Source organism: Chenopodium album, chromosome 13 (genome assembly GCF_948465745.1).
Source record: "Chenopodium album chromosome 13, dcCheAlbu1.1, whole genome shotgun sequence".
Classification (NCBI taxonomy): domain Eukaryota; kingdom Viridiplantae; phylum Streptophyta; class Magnoliopsida; order Caryophyllales; family Amaranthaceae; genus Chenopodium; species Chenopodium album.
The window spans coordinates 39,276,911-39,299,368 of NC_137846.1; the positions used below are offsets into that span (position 1 = coordinate 39,276,911).

At 38.0% G+C, this 22,458-nt stretch overlaps 2 protein-coding genes across 2 annotated transcripts; one reads left to right on the forward strand and one right to left on the reverse strand.

Annotated features, from left to right (window-relative positions):
* The first annotated feature begins 572 nt into the window (after positions 1–572).
* Positions 573–1,796, forward strand: LOC145575492 (small ribosomal subunit protein mS86 (rPPR1)-like). Its single transcript, XM_081633357.1, has one exon. The coding sequence runs from the start codon at positions 573–575 to the stop codon at positions 1,779–1,781; it is 1,209 nt and encodes a 402-aa protein (XP_081489483.1). The 3' UTR covers positions 1,782–1,796.
* A 1,107-nt stretch (positions 1,797–2,903) lies between these two features.
* Positions 2,904–20,757, reverse strand: LOC145574753 (C2 domain-containing protein At1g53590-like). The gene is made up of 12 exons (XM_081632607.1): positions 20,295–20,757; positions 19,762–19,836; positions 19,440–19,583; positions 18,203–18,298; positions 17,936–18,067; positions 12,672–12,824; positions 12,531–12,572; positions 12,377–12,425; positions 11,513–11,605; positions 11,249–11,435; positions 4,347–4,470; positions 2,904–4,239 (listed from the first exon to the last, which is right to left on the reverse strand). The coding sequence occupies exons 1-12, from the start codon at positions 20,418–20,420 to the stop codon at positions 3,112–3,114; spliced, it is 2,349 nt and encodes a 782-aa protein (XP_081488733.1). The 5' UTR covers positions 20,421–20,757; the 3' UTR covers positions 2,904–3,111.
* Positions 20,758–22,458: the final 1,701 nt, after the last annotated feature.

The following is a 22,458-nucleotide window of genomic DNA, read 5'->3' on the forward strand; positions in this document are numbered from 1 at the left end:
CATAAAGGCCCCAAATGTCCCCGAAAACCTTACTTAAACAATTTTCATAGTTAAAAAAACGACACACAAATTGAGATTTTCTTAACACGCAAAACAGGGCATTTATGTTACTGTATTTTTTTTTGTCAATTTCGAGCTTAATTTGGACCCATAAAGAGTGAAATTGATCCTCAAAACCTTAGCGTAATATTTTTCGGTGTGCAAATTGAGAAAAAATGTTACTCTGTATTTTTTATTAATCAAAATTATTAATTAAAAAGAAAAAATTATGAAATAACACGTGAATTTTATAAGTCATTAAATTAGAGGTATATTATGCATTAATTTAAAGAAATAACGACATTTGATGAATTAAGAATGACATCAATGGAAAACCAACTTTCAGATATCATTAATGGCATGAGGTATCATTATAGTGTAAGTCAGTGGCATTTGGTGAATTTTAAAAAAAACATCACGAAATTTAGTGAATTTTTTAATTACTTGATGGTATTTGGTGAAATCGCCGAAAGTAAAATGTTTTATCAAAGTATTTGGTCATTTTCGAGTTCCCAACACTTGTTAGAGTAGAAATGATAGTCTCTCGCAGAATCAGAGCTTCCCAAAATGTAATTCCATCAACAATTTTTAGCTCACTATTCAACCAAAGATTAATCCATAGACATGCTTCATCAACCCCATTATCATCTTTGTGTTCATCAAATCAATCTTCCAGCATACAAAAACTGTTTCACAAAGATTGGTTATCTCCAAATGAAGTTGTTAAAATCTTCACTTCATTAGAACCCAATTCAGTTCTTCCTATGTTAGACCACATTTCAAAGCGCAAAGATTACAAACCTAATGAATCCCTTTTCAATGTGATCATCAACAAGCTTGGTGAAGCAAAATATTTTGAAGCAATTGATGATATTTTGAAGGGGATTAAAACTCAGAAAAATTTCCGCATTTCTGATGAGTTTTTCTGTAACGTGATCAAGATTTATGGTAATTTGGGTGGTTTAGATAAAAGGGTAATCGAAATTCTTTTCGATATGCCTGAGTATAATTGTTGGCCTTCGACGAAAACCTTCAATTTTGTGCTGAATTTTTTGGTAATTTCGAAGAAATTTGATGTGATTTATGAGGTTTTTCTAGGTGCTACTAAGCTTGGGGTTGAGATTGATGCTTGTAGTCTTAATATTTTGATTAAGGGGTTGTGTAAATGTGGACAATTAGAGGATGCCTACCAAGTGCTCGACGAATTTCCCAAACAAGGGTGCAAACCAAATAAGATGACTTATTCTACTATAATGCATTGTATGTGTGAAAAGGGTATGGTAGATGAGGCATTTGGGTTGATTAATAGGATGGAGAAAGAAGGGGTTTCGCTAGATGCTGTAACGTTTAACGTATTGGTTTCGGGTTTGGGGAAACAAGGGAGGATTGAGGAAGCAATGGAGCTATTAGATAGAATGAGGCTCATGGGTTGTGATCCTAATAAAGGGACTTATCAGGAGGTTTTGTATGGACTGATCAAGTCTAAGAAATTTGTTGATGCCAAAAACTTTGTGTATAAGATGAGGTCTAGGAGCTTGATTCCGAGCTTTTTGTCTTACAAGTTGTTGGTGTTGGGACTTTGTGAAGAGAATTTGCTTGGAGATGTGGAAAGTGTGTTGAAGAGTATGGTTTCGGTCGGATTCGTGCCCAGGATGGGAATGTGGAGAACTGTTCTTGGAAAGAATTTCCCTAGGCATGATGCCCCTGTGGCTGTATCTTTCAGTGAAAATGTAAAGGATTAGCAATTTGAATTCGAAATTTGGAAACTGAACCATTTTCACTGAGCCAGGGAACTAGCTAGGGCAATCAGAGGCGAAGTTGGAACAGCTAACAATCATGAGAATTAGGAATGTAGTAGTCTGATTAATGATCAAGAATTGAATGATCATCAATCATATTGTGAATGCTGGAAATCTTGAAATTCTTTTTGTTATGCCATCATGCATTAGATCGTTATAAGTTGTAACATTTGCTAACATAAATATATTTCATATCATGAACCCGAAGATTGTTTAAATGCTTTTGTGTGGAACATGAATCCTGTCCTTGAAATTACATTACTTAAAGATTAACATTCTCATTTGCTAAACAGTCCAAGATTAAAAAAGACAAAGTAGTACAAATGCGCAAAATACAAGTTTATATATTTGATAAACGAAATTGGCGTTTATATAGGGGTATTTGAGTCATTTACATCAGTAATGTGGGGGTAGTATTGTAATAGAACAGAGGGGTGACTAGGAATTAGAGCCACGTTAAAATATTTGATACACGTATGTTAGTTGAGGTGGTCTGCTATCGCTATCATTGATAGAGTCAACCCGTTTGACGAATTAACGGAGAAGTAGACGACGTTAGGGTATTCAAAGTAAAAAAATTGGGGCAATTTCAATTGCAGTAGGAGCTTAAGTAAAAAAAAAATAGAAATTGCAATTGGAGCTTGATTGAGGTTGAACGATATTGTTTGCTGCTGCACGAATCGAAGAGCGTATTGCGGAATTCGTCTCTCGTCAGGTAATTCGAATCCTTATTATAGTAATTTTTGTTGTCTAGTATTCTGTTGGCGATTTTGAGAATGCCTCGCCGACCGAAAACAAATGTCAATGCTCCGGCAATCTTCACTTCCAGCTTCAAAGACAAGGAAAATTGTTCATAGGCTTTTAAGGTGCCGACACTCATCAACCACCAACAAAAAGCTTTAAATGACATATTTGTCAGAGTAGGCGTTACTTTAACATTGTGATTTTGGAGCGTTAGAGATATGTCCCATTTTAACCTACGTGGAGGTACACACAACAACCAAACTCCACCATGTTCGAAGTTCAGACGAGTCAGAGGTGAATCAGATGCTAACGAGGACTATATAAACATAGTAAGTTTATCAAATATATAAACTGGGGCACCCTCGTACAAATGTACATGGTTTGTAATGAACACTGATTCTATATTTTTATACAACCTGTATTGGAGTATACATTGCCGCCCAAAAAAAAAAAAAAAAAAAAAATAGAAAAAATCACTTTGATATTTTCAGAGTCTGATGCTTAAATGAAGTGCAACAGAGATTAATAATCAGGGTGCCAATGAAAGGTCTGGTTTGGTTTCTAGTGCTGGTATAACTTTATCTCCTTCAGAACCACTGATATTACTGTCGGTACTTCTCCGAACAGGCTCATCAAGGATAGGCTTAATTATATCATCAAGGATAGGCTTAATTATAACATTTTTCTGAACATGTTCCAAATGACCAGCATGTTCCAAATGATCAACATTTTCCAAATGATCAGCATGTTCCAAATGATCAGCATTTTCCAAATGATCAGCATGTTCCAAATGATCTGCATCGTCAATACCACTTCTTATCATAATGTTTGAAGTAATTGGAATTCCTTTGAGCGATTGATCGTAAATAGAGGACGATAATGAGTCTTCATCAGACGAATCAGAATCAAAAGGAATCTCCTGTTTCGAAATATCTTCCATTTTCTTGGAAGCAGAGTCCAAAGGAGACTCCTGTTCTGAAGCATGTTCCTTTTTCTTGGAACCTTTCCTTGAAAATGACTGCTTCAAATGGCGAGCTGAATTTTTTGCGCTATTAAAAATTTTCTTCGCTCTGTCTTTCACATCATGCTTGCCTGAATTCTCAGCTCCACTTCCCTCATTACTTGACCCTCCAAGTTTTCCGTCAACAGAATGAGGTCCAGAATGGTCTTTATCCACTATAAGATTGACCCCGACCTTTTTAAGGTAAGCAGCTTTGACATTAGAATGCAACGATGGATCAGCAACCTCAGAGCTCTTCATTTGATCTTCTTCACTCTCATGATGCCTGTTGAATACCTTGTCAAAACCCCTTTGAATTATGTTACCTCGCTTGGTTTTGTGGTCTTCCTTACTTTCATCACCACTACTACTACTGTCAACTAGCAGAGATGATTTTGGAGAGTCTACTGAGTGGATCTCAGTATCACCCTGTCTGTTCTTTCCTTTCCTTGGTTCCCATGTCTGAGAAACTTCGCCTCCAGGATGATGGACCCACATTCCTGTTTCCTTTTGGCCTTCAATATCAATTGGTTCAAATGTATCAGCAAATGATTGTGGGTTAGCAGCTGAGATAGGTCCTTGCTCAGCCTTGTCACTTTGAAGTGATTCTGATTTCTCCGACACTGACCTCAATTCTCCAGATGTCTGCTCCTTGCCCTGAAAGCATTCTTAATAGGTGTGAGCACTGAATAATTCCAGCAATTCATATATATACAAAAAATGACTTCATACACTAAAAACCCATAAACACATTTAAAAATAACCTTTCCAATTGCCTCAACAACAGTAATAGCCAGATGCAATCTTCCAATTTTGACACTTTGAAGAGGCAGCCACATGTCATGCCTATGGCCATCCCTAAGCTCATTGATGTTTACTGAACAATTCCTGTTACAATAGAAGGATCATAGCATACTCAAGACAAAGTCATACTGTTTTGGAATTATAACTCAAATGCATGGGCATATTCAAAAGCTCATTTCATAGGCATACATCACTTGTATCAGGCCAAAATCAAAATCAACATTACACAGTGCTTTTAAAGACACAAAATTGGGTCAGGGGAGAGTGGAGAGGGGTTGGATTTGAGAAAACTTGCCCCAGTATATTAAGGTATTATTCACACTTAATCCTATGTGTGAATGTGGCAACTCGATCTGTGCCATAATACAATTGACAAGAAGCGCACAATTCAGTGAGCGCTTTAATTTAGTCAATCATCATCAGAAAGCCAAAAAAATAATCTGTACCCTTTGAAAAAGCACGGAAGTAGCCGATTGATGCATGAGAAGAAGATGCAATTGCTTTTTCTTTGTTCACACATCTTCAGTTCACCAACAGTACACAAGGAATCATTGCACACCTGGGTGACTGGGTGTATGCAATGAACCGTTCAGCCACACCACAACCCATCCGTACCACACCTCCTATCCGTTACACTTACCACCGAAGACAAAGGGGACAAGGGGGACCAGGACAAAATCTGCAGCAGGGAGACACCACCAGACCACAAGGGCAACCGACTTCACCTTGAGCTACTGCAGTCTGTGCTCTTGGCTTATTAGCTTGCTTTTGTTAAGTACTTTTAGAAAGAGGACAAGGAGTAGTAAAGATAGCAATTAATGGTCATTGTCTTGACTTGTAAGTGCAAGGTAGTATAAATAGTAGAGTCTTAGAAAGAGAAGGTATCCAGAAATTTATGTTTGAGAATCATGGAGACTAATGGCCTAAAGTCATTCACTTGTTAACCATTTGGTTATTTTCTATCAATCAATCAGCTGTCCTCTTTCATTACTCGAACTTGTTTCCTTGTTTAGTTGTCTCTTGAGTGTAGATCGTTGCAATTGGTATCAGAGCAGCCATGGCTCCATCCGGCACCAACACGCAGTGCATCGAAGCGTTAGAAGGACACATGATTGAGGTTGCTTCAAAGTTGGATGGAGGAGAGAACTCCATACAGAAGATTCTGGCGAAGACTGTTGCCGAGAGTCCTGAGGCTCTCCAAAAGTCCTTGTCGGAATAGTTCACCAGACAACAGGACGCCGAGTCCCAATGGCTGGAAGGGAGGCTGAATTGGTTTCGGGACGACCAAAACCAACAAGCCGCCTTGTTGAAAAGCAACCAAGATAAGTTCTTCGAGGAGATACGTGGTATCATGAAGACTCTCAACGACAAGGGAAAGGGGCCGCAAGTGGTGGAGATAGAGGATGAAGCAGAACGATTTTCCGACGCCGGTGAGGAAAACATACGGAGGTTCGAAATGGAGTACGGACAGCCAAGGTTGGACCCCTCGGATATGGAGAGCGGGGAGAACCATGGAGGTAGAGGTAATTGGAAGTACCAGAAGTTGGATATGCCGATCTTCGATGGTGATGGGTGGATTCTGAGGGGGGAGCAGTATTTCCACTTCTACCAGCTCGGAGAAAGGGAGAAGTTACAAGCGGCCGTTGTCCCCATGGAGAACGACGCCCTAAGGTGGTATCAATGGGAGAATCGCCGGCCGGTGAATTCAGGGACCCTGCATGAGCAGTGGTTGGCGGTCAGCCACACCACCACGGTGACGGAATACCGGCGTGCCTTCAAAGAGAAGGCATCGCCACTTGAGGACATCCCAGAGAGTCTCATAAAGGGGCAATTCGTGAACGGACTTAAGGAGGAGATAAGGGCGGAGATCCGGATGCTAAACCCGACGACCCTAGAACAGGCCATGGACCTGGCTACCCGGGTTGAAGAGAGGAAGCGGGTTGAAGAAGGTGGGCAGGGCTTTTACCAAGCATGGACCATACTCATTCTTTAACAAGAGCCCAACATCAACTATCCTAGGAGGGAGAAGTGGGTCGGCCCAAACCTTTAACCAAGCACAATCCCAACCACAATTCCAACCAAACAACCCAACCCATTCTAAACCTTACGCCCAAAGCTTAGTAGGATCAGCAGCCCAGTTAACTCAGACCCGAACCTACCCATCATCATCCTCAAGATTTACAGGGCAAGTCCGACGCTTAACAGAGAAGGTCGAAGAAAAGAAAGCCAAAGGACTCTGTTTCAAATGCGACGGCAGGTGGGGAATCGGACATGTATGTCAATCCAAAGGCTTGAGTGTGCTGGTAGATGGTGAAGAGGAGGAAGATGGGGGGAGTTGTTAGCTCTCGAAACGCCAAAGGAAGAGGGGGACGAAGTTCCGGCCACGGTTTCAATGAATTCTATAGTGGGCCTCACTAATCCCAAAACCATGAAATTAATCGAGGGCATAGGAGGAGCAGAAGTAGTGGTTATGATTCATCCGGGAGCTACGCATAACTTTATCTCCCTACACGGTGGAGAGGCTGAGCATTCCAGTAGTGGGTGACGGCACTTTTGGGGTGTCATTGGGAAATGGGGAGACAATTAAGGGGCGAGGGCTGTGCAAAGGGGTTCGGTTAAGGCTGAATGAGGAGGTCGAGATTACGAAGGATTTTCTGCCTCTGCAATTAGGGAATTCCTATGTAATCCTTGGAATTCAATGGTTAGAAAAGCTGGGTTCGATACTAACCAACTAGAAGCTTCAAAAAATGAGTCTTTTTTTAGGTGGGAAGAATGTGACAGTGTGTGTGGACCACTCCCTTGCGCGGACCGGAATCACTTTGAAAGCTATGGTGAAGGCCTTGAGGAAGGAGAAAGGAGGGATTTTAGTGGAGCTTGGGGCAGTGGAAGCTGATGTGGGTGAGGAGCACGACACACACGAATTCCTGCAACCATTGATGGCTGATTTACCGGAGGTGTTCGAGGCACCAAAGGGGTTACCACCTACCCGTGGGCATGAACATGCTATTGTACTCAAGGATGGATGTATCCAATTAGCGTCTGGCCTTATAGATATCCACAATTTCAAAAAGATGCGATCGAGAAACTCATCCGGGAAATGCTAGAGGCGGGTATAATCCGACCTTCCACTAGTCCTTTTTCGAGCCCGGTTCTCCTTGTCAAAGAAGAAAGATGGGTCGTGGCGGTTTTGTGTGGATACCGGGCCTTGAACAAGGAAACCGTGCCGGACAAGTATCCCATTCCGGTCATCGATGAGCTCCTAGATGAGTTGGGAGGAACAAGGGTGTTCTCGAAGCTGGACTTGAAAGCCGGATACCACCAAATTCGTGTGACGGCCGATGATGTGCACAAGACAGCTTTTAGGACACACGAGGGCCACTATGAATTCCTTGTGATGCCTTTTAGTCTCACCAAACGCTCCAGCAACTTTCTAATCATTAATGAATGAGGTATTCCGACCTTACTTGCGTAAATTTATTCTCGTATTTTTTGATGATATACTTGTGAATAGTGCTAGTAAGGAAGATCATGTGGAACATTTAAAATTAGTGATGAGCTTCTTGAAGAGTCATCAATTGGTTGCAAACCGTAAGAAATGTGAATTGGGAAAGGAGGAGGTGTCATATAAAAGATTGCCTCTATGGTGGATTGGTCCAAGCCCAATACCTTAAGAGACTTAAGAGGGTTTCTAGGCCTCACAGGCTATTATAGAAAATTCATAGCCCATTATGCTCATATTGCCCACCCATTAACTGCCAGCTCAAAAAAGATAATTATTTTTCCAGTGGGGTGAAGAAGCCACCGGTGCCTTCGAAAATCTCAAGAAGGCGATGAACTCTGCTCTTGTCCTAGCCATGCCCAATTTCCATAAGACCTTCATTGTGCCTCGAGATATGGATTGGGTGTCGTGCTCATGCAAGAAGGAAGACCTATCGCCTTTTTCAGCAAGGTTTTGGGTCCGATCGGGCGGGGAAAATCCATCTACGAAAAGGAATTAATGGCGGTTTGTCTCTCCATCCAACGGTGGAAGCACTACCTCCTTGGCCGGAGGTTTGTTATTCGGAGTGACCAACAAAGTCTCCGATTCATCACGCAACAAAGGGAGGTGGGCATGGAATATCAACGGTGGATACGGAAATTGATCGACTTCGACTTCGAAATTCAATACAAACCGGGGGCATCTAATAGGGTGGCGGATGCTCTTTCGAGGAAGGGGGGAGGCGAGTCGGAGTTGGGGGCTCTAATCACTGCTCAATCAGTGAACTGGGAGGAGTTAGAGAAGGAGATTGAGGCCGACCCGTGGTTGGGGAAGCTGAAACAGGGTATCTTGGCCGACGAGGAAACGGCGGGGTACACAGTGGAGCACCACCGATTAATGTACAAGGGTCGAGTGGTTATTCCGAGAAATTCAGGGTGCAAGGCGACACTTCTCAAAGCATATCACGATTCCCCGGAGGGTGGACATGCCGGAGAGACCAAGACTTACCTGAGGGTGGCCGGAGAGTGTTTTTGGCAAGGGATGCGGAAGGATGTGAGTGAATATGTAAAGTGTTGTGGCATTTTCCAATGAAACAAACACTATCAGCAACATCCTGCCGGGCTATTGCAACCGCTAGCGGTGCCGGAAAGGGTGTGGGAGGATATAACGATGGACTTCATCGAGGGGCTGCCGAAGTCTAAAGGGGTGGATGTGATTTTTGTGATTGTGGACCACTTGTCCAAATATGCCCATTTCGTCGGCTTAGACATCCCTTTAACGCGCTCACGGTGGCATAGGCCTTTTTGAAGGAAGTGGTTCGCCTTCATGGGTTTCCATCAAGCATAGTGTCGGACCATGACCGGGTTCTCCTGAGTATCTTCTGGCGGGAACTATTCCGGCTTCACGGCACAGAGCTCCGGCGCAGCACCTCCTATCATCCTCAGACCGATAGGCAGTCAGAGGTGGTGAACAAGGCTCTCGAAACTTACATCTGTTGTTTCGCGGGAAGTCACCCCAAGGGCTAGGCAAGTTGGTTGGCATGGGCCAAATACTCGTATAACACTGCTGTCCACACTTCCACGGGCATGTCCCCTTTCAAGGTGTTATATGGCAGGGATCCACTGAGGCTGATGCGAATTAGGACAGCCGACACTCTCGTGGACAACCTTGAAGAGAAACTGCGGGAGAAAGATCTTATGCTTGATGAGTTGAAATACAACTTACTTAGAGCCAACACATCATGAAGGAGAATGTGGATCGAAAGCAAAGGGAGGATGAGTTCCAAGTAGGGGACTTTGTGTTCTTGAAATTGCAGCCCTACCGACAACGTTCATTAGCAAGACGACCCTTCGAGAAGTTGGCAGCTCGTTTCTATGGCCCGTTTGAGGTGATTCAACGCGTGGGAAAGGTGGCATAAGCTGAAACTTCCAGAAGATTGACGAGTTCACCCCGTTTTTCATGTGTCACAATTGAGACCAGTAGTTCTCCTACCATTCCAGCACAAATCCATCCGGAACTCAAGTTAGTGGTACAACCAGAATCTGTTTTGGCCGTGAGAACAAGTCCAGGTACCGGCAGCCCAAGAAGTATTAATTAAGTAGGTCGACTTACCGGAGTTTGAAGCAACTTAGGAAGACTACGAAGACCTCAAGTGGAGGTTTCCCGACTTCCACCTTGAGGACAAGGTGGGTCTTTTGGGGGCGGGTATTGCAATGAACCGTTCAGCCACACCACAACCCATCCGTACCACACCTCCTATCCATTACACTTACCACCGAAGACAAAGGGAACAAGGGGGACCAGGACAAAATCTGCAGCAAGGAGACACCACCAGACCACAAGGGCAACCAACTTCACCTTGAGCTACTACAGTCTGTGCTCTTGGCTTATTAGCTTGCTTTTGTTGAGTACTTTTAGAAAGAGGACAAGGAGTAGTAAAGATAGCAACTAATGGTCATTGTCTTGACTTATAAGTGCAAGGTAGTATAAATAGTAGAGTCTTCGAAAGAGAAGGTATCCAGAAATTTATGTTTGAGAATCATGGAGACTAATGGCCTAAAGTCATTCACTTGTTAACCATTTGGTTATTTTCTATCAATCAAATCCTCTTTCATTACTCGAACTTGTTTCCTTGTTTAGTTGTCTCTTGAGTGTAGATCGTTGCAGTGTACAATTTTTGGTACTTCTGCAAAATCATACTCAAAAGCCAAAACCCACTAATTTCTACCTTGTACTTTCTAATCCACCACTTAACCATTGTCAGACTAGTTTCTAACCAATCCTCTTAAACTTTATGGTACCCTTAATCAGTGGGGCAGACAGAAAAATAATAAGCAATAACAAATGAGACAGCCGAGATAATAGTGATATTCAAATATGGCAGACCATAATATGGGCCAAAATGTCAAATAATCATTTAATCTCTCATATCTTTTATTTATTTATACATCTCATACTTTCTCAAGTAATTAATAGTACTCCGTAATAAACTGAATAAATGACATGAAAAGGCTAGGCAAACTGGCAAAGTCTGCACCAATACACATGGAATACCAACCAATATACTTCATTCTTTTTTAAATGCAACGCTCGGGGTTTTACACTTGCCAATGCACATTTTATACCATCAATATCTTTAATTAGACTTTAGCAGTTGCCCACGTGATTTAAAAGTACATATAACGACGAATCTAACAAAACCGCCCATAACTATGTTTTTCCTAATGCATAAATTACTAAAGACGGTCAAAAGAGTTTGTGAAAATAGTGTGAATTTTCTGATGTTGCAATTAAAATAGAATGGAGTAAGTATGATTCAATTATTATTATAGTTGGATCATCAATATACCCATAAAGTGAGAGCATAAGAGATTGAGGACCAACCCAAGAACATCATCCACTGAAAAACGGTCCTTGTCAAGAACTTCCATTGCTAGAACATTTTGTCCTTCCCATGAACAAATAGGGACCTTAAATTCCTCTTGCCATTTAGGAGTCAATGTCTTCTTCTGTACTTGAGTCCTAAATCTGTACTGACCAAGTTGCCCTTTCACATAAGGATCAGAAAAACCTGAAGAGTAACCAGAAATTACAAGTTATAACCAATTAACAATAACTATTTGCATGAAAGCAAAAATGAGCACTGACCATTGAGGTCTGAAGCCTTCAGCTCCACTGCTTCAACAACTTCCACATTTGCATAAGCAAGAGGTTCCTTCACATCCACAGAGAACCACTCTTCTGTTTCATCATAGCCAATAAACTTCATAAGTATATAAAGATTACACACCAGCACATATATAATGTCTTACTTTAATCAACACAACTTCAAAGTCAACAACCAACAATGACTACATTTTTTTTTGGTCAAGTCTTTTCTCTTTTCCTGCACTGATTAGCCACACTCCAGAATTCTTGATTTACAAATCCTTCAACAACCAAAAAGGTAAAATTGAAAAGCTCACAATATTTTTTTTTATTTTTTGGTATTTCACCCGGTTCACCCTTTGGGCTAATCCGGATTCGGGGATCAATTCTGGGTGGTTCTGTTCAAGTCCCCGAAAAGCTCACAATATTCAAGCAATGGATTTCTTAATCTATTACAGGCCCAACTGTAAATATCCCACCACCCCACCCCCCCCCCCCCCCCAAAAAAAAAAAAAAAAAAAAAAAAAAAAAAAAAAAAGAGAAAAAAAAAAAAACTATCCTCTACCAGCCACCCCTATCAGAAACCTTAATTAAACCAATAACCTTGGAATTCGAAAACGTGCTAGTGTAAGCATCAATAGGAACTCTTTCTCTATGGCCTTAGGTCCTTATGGCCTAGGTCTACACATATATATATCAACTTATCACACAATCCTTTTCTCCATGCCTGCCCATATTTGCAGTAAATTTCTAACAAACTTGCTGATTTGTACAGATGTACACTATGCTGAATAACTTACCAGGTTCAGCATATACACACCAGGCTAATGAGGTACTGCACAGACAGTATGCTGAATAACTTACCAGGTTCAGGTGATACAAATTTCTCCATGTCAACAACTAGCATATTGGGCTGCCAAATAGTACACATCGACTTTAGAACAAATACATATATATAATAGAAGTTAACACAAATTTATAGCCAATATAAGAGCTGGCCAAGAAGAGCAGAAATTACCTCAACAAGCGTCTCCTCAAACGCAACAGCCAAAAGATTATCCTAAGACATAATCATTAATTATAATAAAGAGTTAATATGAGACAGTGATGATAATAGAAAAAATAAAACTGATTGGAACATGACATGGAATTTTATTACCAGCCACCCAGCAATTCCAGGTAATTCTGTTACATCAAGACCATGATTAAAGAGTGGTTTGACAGTCATCTGAAAGTATGGAGGTTCAGCAAAACACACACGCAATCGTCCTATGAATGGCCAAGAGCGAAGAAATTTCACGCCAATCAGCACCTAAAACAATCACAGTACGCAAGGACATTTGTAACTGTCAACTGTGGATTCAAATTCCAAAATCCTCAAATGTTAGATTATCCAACAAAGTCAAACAAAAATTTCACCCACGTCAAACATGAACCAAGTTCAAGCCTGGAGGCCATAGACACAGATTTACAAATTCAAAAGACCCTGAAAAATCCCTTAAAGACCCAGACCCTGTTCAGCAATAAGTTTTTTAGTAGATAAAAGAGTTTAACCAGATCAAAATGTGGCAATTATAAAAGAATGGAAGAAGTAATGCTTACTCCATTGCAAGAAGTCATTCGAAGGAAATAATTTAGGCACCCTAATAATTTAAAACCATTAATGTTCTTAACTTGCAATCAATAGCCAAATAAAATTACTTGTTAAGCTACCTACACTTCGAAAGAAAAAACATACTTCAATTTTGGTTCAAACCAAGGTTCCAAGGGAAACACCTAGTCCCCTACCCTTAATTATTGTAGTGTGAAACCTACTTGCATCTAAATTTTAAAATAACCTCTGGTTAATCAAAGATGGCACTGACAATTAACCGATGGTATGATACGACAAGACATATTACTGTGATGTATGACAATACATACTAAAATAAGTGAAATTCAGCATAAACACACAAGCACAACATGGCGGCACGTGGACTTGAATTGTGCTTGGGTCCACCTTATGAAAATTTTTGGCACCATACAGCATGGCACATAACTAGCATAACTAGTGGGCTTGGGCATGGACTTGGCAAGGCATGACATGGCACATAACCTAGATTGTTTATACAAGGTAAGTGTTCTTACCGTAGATCCCTTATTCCACCTTAGATCGAAGAACTGGATATAACTCTGATGACTCCAATGACACGTTGACCACCTTTTGAAAATCCAAAATTAGTAAATTACCCAACCCACCAGGTAAAAAGGTCAAAGGGTCCTTGGTTTTAAAAAGCGAGAGGCGCACCGAGGCGCAAAGGGTCCCCAGAGCCTAGGCGCGAGGCGCAAAGCGGAGGCCACGCCTCTTGGATACGAGGCACACCTTAAGTGCCCAAAACCTTATAATTTACTTCTAGACCAAGATATAAGCCTTAAATAATCAAAATAACATATTATAAATGCATAAATTAACAAAGGAACTACAAGATACCCTTAAAAGGCGCTAATGGCATGAAACTCTCTAACGATGTGCCCCTCCCTTAGTCACTTTACCACAAAAACTACAATGTCAATTAACTCTATTATTAGGTTCCAGTTTTCCATATTTTCTAGCCGGGTCGGGATCGGATGATCCGGTGGAAGGAAGAGACTCTTCATCCATGTTCCTATAACAGAAAACAGTAACAATTTTTGTCAAAAAAAAAACAGTAACAAAATAAATATATATAAACAGAGAAAAACAAAAAAAATTAGAACCAAAAAACTAAAATAAATAAACTGGAAAGCCAAACAAAAAAAAAAAAAAAAAAAACAAAAAAAAAAAAAAAACAGTAACAAAATAAATATATATAAACAGAGAAAAACAAAAAAAATTGGAACCAAAAAACTAAAATAAATAAACTGAAAAGCCAAAAAAATAAAAAAAAAAATAAAAAATAAAAAAAAAATAAAAAATATAAAATCAGAATACAGAAGTTAAAAAACAAATTTTAAAAACAAAAGAAAAAAAGAAGCAGGTATACAATTTTAAAGAGAACGAAGAAGGTATACAATTCCTAAAAAAAAAAAAAAACAGTACAAAAAACGAAAAAAAATAAATAAAGCAAGCTAACCTGGTTTTCGGCGAGATCCACCACTGCTTGGGTCGTTTCCTGCGAGAATCGGCAGGTTTCCGGCGAGAACCAGCAAGTTCCGGCGAGATTTGGCAGGTTTCCGGCGAGAATTGGTTGAGACCCAACGTGAATTGCCTGGTTTCTGGAAGCTAGGGTTTTACTTTTCAAATAGATTTGTTTTCTCTCTCTTCTATTTCTTTAATTAAAGCCTTTTTTTTTTTTAATAAATTGAAGTTGCACGTGCGTATAAAGGCCTAAGATCTACAAGGCGTCGCCTCACAGCGCCTCACGCCTCAAGGCTTAAGCGCTGAGGCGCGCGCCTCCTAGACTTCGCCACGCTTTTACACAGTGAGGCGCTTTGCAGCCCGCCTCGCTTCGCCTCGCGCCTCAAGTGCGCCTAGGCGCGCTTTTTTAAACTAAGAAAGGGTCACAAGCTAGAAATTTTAGTTGATGTGGGCAATTGAAAACCATTTACACTTTTTCATTTTTTTTAATTTTGGGCAATTTTGGTTTTTTAACTATGTTTGGCACATACAAGATAGGTTATTTTTCCCAATTTTGCACTTTCCTCTTTAAAACCCCTCATCATAGAAAACAAGCACTTTCTTTCTCTCTCACTACTTAAACTCACACTCCATCCACTGGCAGATCTAAGGGGGCCTACCCGGGCTATAGCCACCCCTTAATAATCCTTTAAATTTTAAGATTCTAATATATTTTGGCCATGTTTGGTAATTAGAGTTTTGACCAAAAATGAGCTTATTTGACCAAGTTAGAGGTTTGACTACATAAATCATCTAATTTGGTGGTTTGGTAAATGAGCTTTTTAAATGAGCTTATTTAGGCAGATAAGCTAATTTGTAAAAAGCTACAAAATAGAGCTTTTTAGATTAGTTTATTGAGTAATGGATGTTAAAAGACAATTTTATCCAAAAAGTTACTCTAATTCACATTCTTGCCCTCCTAATTTCTTGCCCTAGTCAAAGTAAAAAAAAAATATCAATGTCCTAAAATGTCATTTCATATGTTCAACTAACAAACAACTACAAATAATAAGCTAATTTTACCAAACAACTCTACATAAAAGCTCTTATAAATCAGCTAGTCAAAACAGCTAATGCAACCAGCTCTTACCAAAACAGGGCCTTTAATAAGCAAAGTTGATTTACCTCAACCATTCCTAACTTTATATACCCACGTCTTCGACTCGAGTCATTAATCATTTCTGCGTATTTGCACATTGCCCTTGGCTTGCTACTCTGTCTCCAATTTAATTTCCCTACTTCTTATCTTATACTATTGCTTTAAAACTAATGCTGAAGTACAAATATTACATCCCCTAAAAATACATATAATTACTGCCCATTTCTATATCTTACATACTAAACACTTTATCATATAAGACTAGTGTATGCTATTGTATTTCTTAAGATGTACAAGTTAATAAAAAGTTAGTTGTGACCCATCAAATGCGCAAATCCTAGATTAATGTATAAAAATCACAAGGTTCACTAAGACTATGGGCTCCAATTGCACCAAGGGTGCATGAGCCGCACTATACAAAAATATAAAAAAGAAAAAGAACACTTTACCGGTCAAACCCATTCGCATAGAGCCGCACTTTTTCACATACAAATCCAAGCCTCCAATAAGCCTCCAAGTGCACCACCTAAGTTTCAATCCCTTCGATTTCTTTTGCTAATGATGTAGTTCAGCTACATCAGCACAAACTCATCAAGCAAATGAACAACATCCTCCTTGGCCTGACACAACCGGCCAGGTGGCCACCAAGTTTTTTGGGTGTTAGTTTCTTGATTCTTGATCTATGTTTGATGCAATGTTTATATAGTAAGTGTTAGATGATTTTTAGGTTTGAGTTGGTTGTGGTCAGTTAAATCGGGCATATAGAGAATAAGAAGACATCGAGATGAAAAATTGGCTTAATTATCATTGTAAATTAATTGAAATTCTGGCAAAAGGTTTGATTATAATACACAACACATGTTTTAAAAAGATTTTGGCATAGAGCTCGAAAAAATCAAAATAAAACTCAAAAATCTGACCCTGAAAAATCAGGTACCCAAATGGCCAATAACTCATGGACCAATATCGCACAATGTACATAATATGTACATTATTCGATAACAAGAACTTTTAGGACAGGTACTAAAGGGAAAAACGTAGATGACCTCTAACAAAAGCCTAGCTTTGATGAACTATAAACATTGCCAATATATCAACATAACTATGCACAAGAATGTGAGAACAATTAAAATATAGGCAATAATGATTGAGAAGATTTCCCCATTACAATTGGGCAACATCGAAGGATCTCTACAAATTCCTCTTCCTATTGCATAAGTCATAAGTTACTCCATAGTTGACAATGTCTAGATAAGAAGATGTATTATGGCATATGTTACATAGTACCTTGAATTATTAGTCCAAACCATGTGGATGATAAACAAGAAGCATAAGGGGATCTCGATAAAGAGATCATGAAACTAGATGGGAGAAAAGTACCTAAGAGTGAGGCTTTATGTATTTGAGGTCTATCTTTCATTAGAAAGAACAAAATGGAAATGTTGTGCTCAGGTTTTAGCCTCCATGCCCAAACGAAAGAATTATTTAAACATGTGACAGCTACTATGCGGATCAGGTTGGACAGGGTGGGAAATACAACTTTACAAACTACTCTTTAGGCCTAAATAAAATTATTCCTTATGCTTCAACCACTATTTATTAACCTTCCAAAGAACCCCTCGGTTATTCTATGGAATCAAAAGACCACTCCCTCCCTCATCATTACACCATCAGTATTTGAGAATAGTGTCACAATTCGCAATCAAAGAACCCACCACACTAGGATAATAATTACCCCAATATGAGGGTAATAGATTCCCCTCCCTCCCTTATCATTACATCATCAGTATCCCTTTTTCCTTGCAATTGCACCATCACTACCTCATTTTTCCTCACAACTACCTAAATCTATATTCATTTTCTTTGGTTTGACATTTTTTACCCCATTACTACCCTCAATCCAAGCATGCCCTAAATAAATCACCAAAAATTGAAAATATAAAGTATCTAAATAAAAACTCAAATTGTAATATATTTGTATAAGATTAGACAGAGGCCCTAAAATATACCAAGCATGTCTAAGTTATGTTAGACAGATCTTACAAAGGGCTGTCATGTAACGACAATTCTTTTTAAAAGGGCAGGATACTTTTTGGGAGGGAAGAGGGATGTATAGGAAATGGTACATTAAAGATAGATCATTTGTAACTTGGTAAGGACACTACATAAGAGGCTATCCGATGCATACCTTCCCTTCAACATGCAAGCCAGTCAAGTGCATCTTTGCCACAATTCCAAATCCAAGTCTCTTCCTCAGTTTTGCAGCAAGTATTGCACTCATATCATCACCAGTCAAAAAATTCAGGCCGAGCTCCAAAACCTAAATATACAGAACAGTCAAGTCTTCTTGGTACTAAAAAAAAATGATACAAGTCTTCTTGCCGGTAAGGAACGATTACCATAGATTTTCCATTGAAAAATTACTCTAATTCAGAAGCAAGGCTAATAAAATTACCAAATGGTCATCCTCAGTCGAGTCGCGAAGTACTCGAATGTCAGTAAACAAAGGCGGGGTCCTTCCCAAGTAAAGATGCTGAACAGCTGCTCGTTTCTAAGATCAATAAAATGAAATCTTCAGTATAATGAAAACTAGCTATTAGCATTTATCCATTTACATTAGCAGAAACAATTTGATATACTAGCAAATGTTTACCAGACTACCTAAACCTCATTACATTCCCATCAAGACAAGAACAAAAAGATATTCCACCCTCTCCCATTTCTCTTATACTGAAAAGCAAAATAAATAATACTACTAATATTGTACTTTATATTATTTCTACATAAACCAACCAAATCAACTACAACACATTTAGAGTTCCAAGATGCTCGTAAGTGACCAAAATCTAAATAATGCATGCAAGCCATCTCAAAAAATGAGAATTTTTAAAAATAACTTATCAGTGCATAAGTGAAGAATTTTTTTTAAACAACTTATCAGAGCATAAGTGAAGCTAGCTTCAGTGCAAATTACTACAGTAGTGCATAAAAACTAATGATACCATCAAAGAACAATCCTAATCCTAGAATTTACCGCCGTAAGATCCTAGTCTTAGTCACAAATGATTTGGAATCAGGTATCATGAATTGTCATAAGGAACCAACTGTCTGACAAAGAAAAAGGACATAGCAAGATAAACCAGGTTGAAAAAGTTTGAAAAAAAGGTGTGTAAAGTGGAAAAAAAGGTGTGTAAAGTGATAAAAACAAAGAGCATCCAAAGTACATTTTAAGAGAGTTTTAAAAGAGTACCAACAATAATAATTACTATACATTCATAAATACTTTCCTTAATATACATCAAAAAGGCTTCAATTTGAAAGCGAGGGATAGCTCAAGTGGTTAGAGCCTCCCTCTCGATTCCTAAAGATCCTAGGATCGATTCTCATCACTGGCCCTTGTGGCTCTCTAAAGTCTAAACAAAAAGGCCCCTATTTATAAACGTGATTGTGTCTCCAATACAAACCCCGAAAATCAGATTCCTCTTATATCCAGAATGAATCAATAGTGACCCAGTGGCTTGATCCCACATTTGTACAGAATTATCAGGGTTCATATGTACGCGACCTAACTATTAACAAGTCAAGTATTATAAATCCCATGTTTTGTACTACTGTAGTAACAAAAAACTGGGAAGGAAAATCCTCTGCGAAATAATTGTCAGTAAAATTCAAACAAAAAAATGGAATCATACTACAGTCCATGGTTTGTACTTCTGTAGGAACCAAGGTATAATGGGAAGGAAAATCCTCTGCGATATTATTGGCTCCAGACAAATTGGCCACATTTTTTCAACAGCATGATTCAACCACCTTACTGTCTCAGAATCTGTTAGTATCTGCAGAAACAAAAGGCAGATTCCCAATTAAAATTCTACCCACTATAAGCATATTCTCAACAACTACAAATGACAGGCAAATTCAAAAAGTATCACAAAAGATGCTTTAATATCAATCTATCAAATATAACCTCAATCAAAAAATATAAAGTAAACATTCACAGAAAAAAATTCATACCCTTCTTTGATTGGCTGCTTTTCTTTCATCAAATTGCAACTTTCTCCTTAATCTCATAGCATACCTTTCATGAATCTAATCCCACAACATAAAGGCAATAATTAATAAAACTCCATCCATCATCTTCTTTACTTAAAAAGCAAAATTTTATTCTCAATATGTAAAGAACTGTGAAAAACATGATCATAGAAAAATCAAAATATAATAAAATAGAACCTCAATTAAAAAAATTGTAGAGAACATAATCCCAAAATAATTATAAAAAAAATACAATAAAAACCCATTTATAAATAAATAAATAAATAAAATAAAATAAAAAATAACTCCCTAAATAAGGCCCCAAATTCCCCAAAACAAAAACCACTTATTACACAATTGGAAAGAACAAGATCCCCAAATTAAAAATATAAACACCCAATAATTCCAATAAGTAAACAACTGGGAAGAACATGATATAAACTAAATTAAATTAAAAAAAAAAATACCCGATTTAATAAAATAAAATAAATCAAAAGGGAAGAAAGTGTTCAAACCTGGTACAAATAAATTAAAGAGATGAGATAAACAACTGGGTGGCAAAAATTGTAGGAATTAAGCAACCAAAGCAAAACCAGCACAATGCAAACATGATGCATCATTGAAATCTCTGTTATCACCATTTTTTTTTTTTTTTGGGCAGTTCTTAAAATCTTGTAAAATTGACTAATAACTAAAAGTACAAGATCATTTAAATTGAAAAAATAAATCCAAAATGATTTGGAAGCTGAGTGTTGTTCGTCAGACGAAGGATATTATTGGGGGTGGAGAATTTCAACGAAATGAAAGATTAAATCGAGAAGAAAAGTGATTAATTTAAAAGGAAAAAATTCTGGAAAATGATTTTCGAAACTTCGTATATTGTACATATACTCTGTTCATTATTTCAGTGGCAGTTTTTTATTGAGACTGCTTTTTTTGTAGGATAGAGTTAAATTCCTACAGGTGGGTTTGCTTGAATTCTGGGTTCTAGACACGTGATCAGGTGAGTGACTACGACGTTGTATTATATACATTTAAAACTTATCCTTTATTCAACAACGGCGGTCTTGTGCATATGGGATTGCATTTTAGTCGATAATCATTGAGGTGTTAAAAACGGATCCGACTCAATAATGCAGATTTAACTATCCGATAAATCGATAATGACCTTAACCATTATTGGATGCTAGACTCGAGACCCTTGTTTTGCTAGACATGTATTGTGTGTGCCTAGTATCATGGAGTGGAGGAACGGTTTGTCCCTCCATATCCCCCATATCTCTCATACTTGAATTTGATCCTCACCGCACTCTGAGAGAGTTTCCCCCTATCTTAACATGTAAAAAAAAAAAAAAAAAAAAGAAGTTATGTGCCTAGTATAAACTATAAAGCCATACTCTGAGATTGTCTCCTATTGATTCGATTTTGCTAGAATGAAACTGTTTAGGGTTTTAGTTTTTGGAAACGAAAACCAAACAAATTTGATATTATTCGACTTTTGAAATTGAACTGAATTGAAAACTATTGACTCAAATAATAATGTAAGGCCCCTACTCAATATCAAACAGACTTGTGATAATCCAAACCGAATTGATCTGAATCATTAAGCTAGTTAGTGTCTCAACCCATTTCAAACCAAAACTATTTCAATTTTAAAAATTAATAACTTTTTGAAATTGACTGGTTCAACTCGTTACCCATTCAACCTTAATTGTTTACGACCCATACCCTGTTACAATAGAATCATTTTTGACTCCCAACGCATTTTATTAACATGAACCAATTATAATCGTAACCCTCTTCAACCAACTCATTTTTAATTCGTCAACCATTTGCATGATGAAAGGATATGGGCTATTCAACCAAATATAAACTAAAGAATCAATTTGTAAAAGTAAAGATATATTGGGTATTCTGTAATGTGAGCACATATATTTGTTTCGTAATATGGATATGGTGCAACGTTTGTAAAATTTGTTTAAAAGGCAAGTGGTGTAATAATTAAAAAACGGATGAGGTATTAAGTTTTTGATTTTTAAACTTACTTGTATAAATATCTTATTATGTTTAGGATTTAAGAAACGTTACGGATTTACTCGACTGAAATATATGGAGTATCATAAATGGATCTTGCTTTAAAGTGTTTTTAAAAACGAATTTTATGGAGTATGATTCAAAAAGACAAATGTATCTAATACAACTGGTAAAAGTATCCATTTTACAGGTTACAAACATCGAAGTTTATTTTTGCAAATTATTACAACAAAAAAAGTCACCAAACATTTTAAAGTACAACTAAAATTCCGATTTTTGGCCTCCTTCACCGAAATATGACATCATTGATTTATTGATATAAAAAATAACCCTGAGCCAATAATAGTTTGAAATCAAATATTGATATAATGATGTCATATTCCAGTAAAAATCATCAAAAATCGAATTTTGGTTGTAGTTTAAAATGTTTAGATACATTTTTGTTATAATTTGCAAAAATAAACATTAATGGTTGAAACTCGTAAAATGAGTACTTTTACCGATTGTAATCGGCAAATTTGTCATTCAAAAATTACAAATGTATGAAATATGCAGTGAAAGTTATAAATTATTATGGAAAATTAAACTCAAAATAACTTTCTTAACTTTAAAATATCTAGTCCGATATTGAGGGTTTGTTTAACA

Coding starts and splice junctions, on each gene's coding strand:
- LOC145574753 (XM_081632607.1), bottom strand. CDS start 20,420: ATGGTGATAACAGAGATTTCAATGATGCATCATGTTTGCATTGTGCTG. Junction 18,068..18,202: donor CGACTGAGGATGACCATTTG/GTAATTTTATTA, acceptor CTGTATATTTAG/GTTTTGGAGCTCGGCCTGAA. Junction 12,426..12,530: donor TTGAGGAGACGCTTGTTGAG/GTAATTTCTGCT, acceptor ACTATTTGGCAG/CCCAATATGCTAGTTGTTGA.
- LOC145575492 (XM_081633357.1), top strand. CDS start 573: ATGATAGTCTCTCGCAGAATCAGAGCTTCCCAAAATGTAATTCCATCA.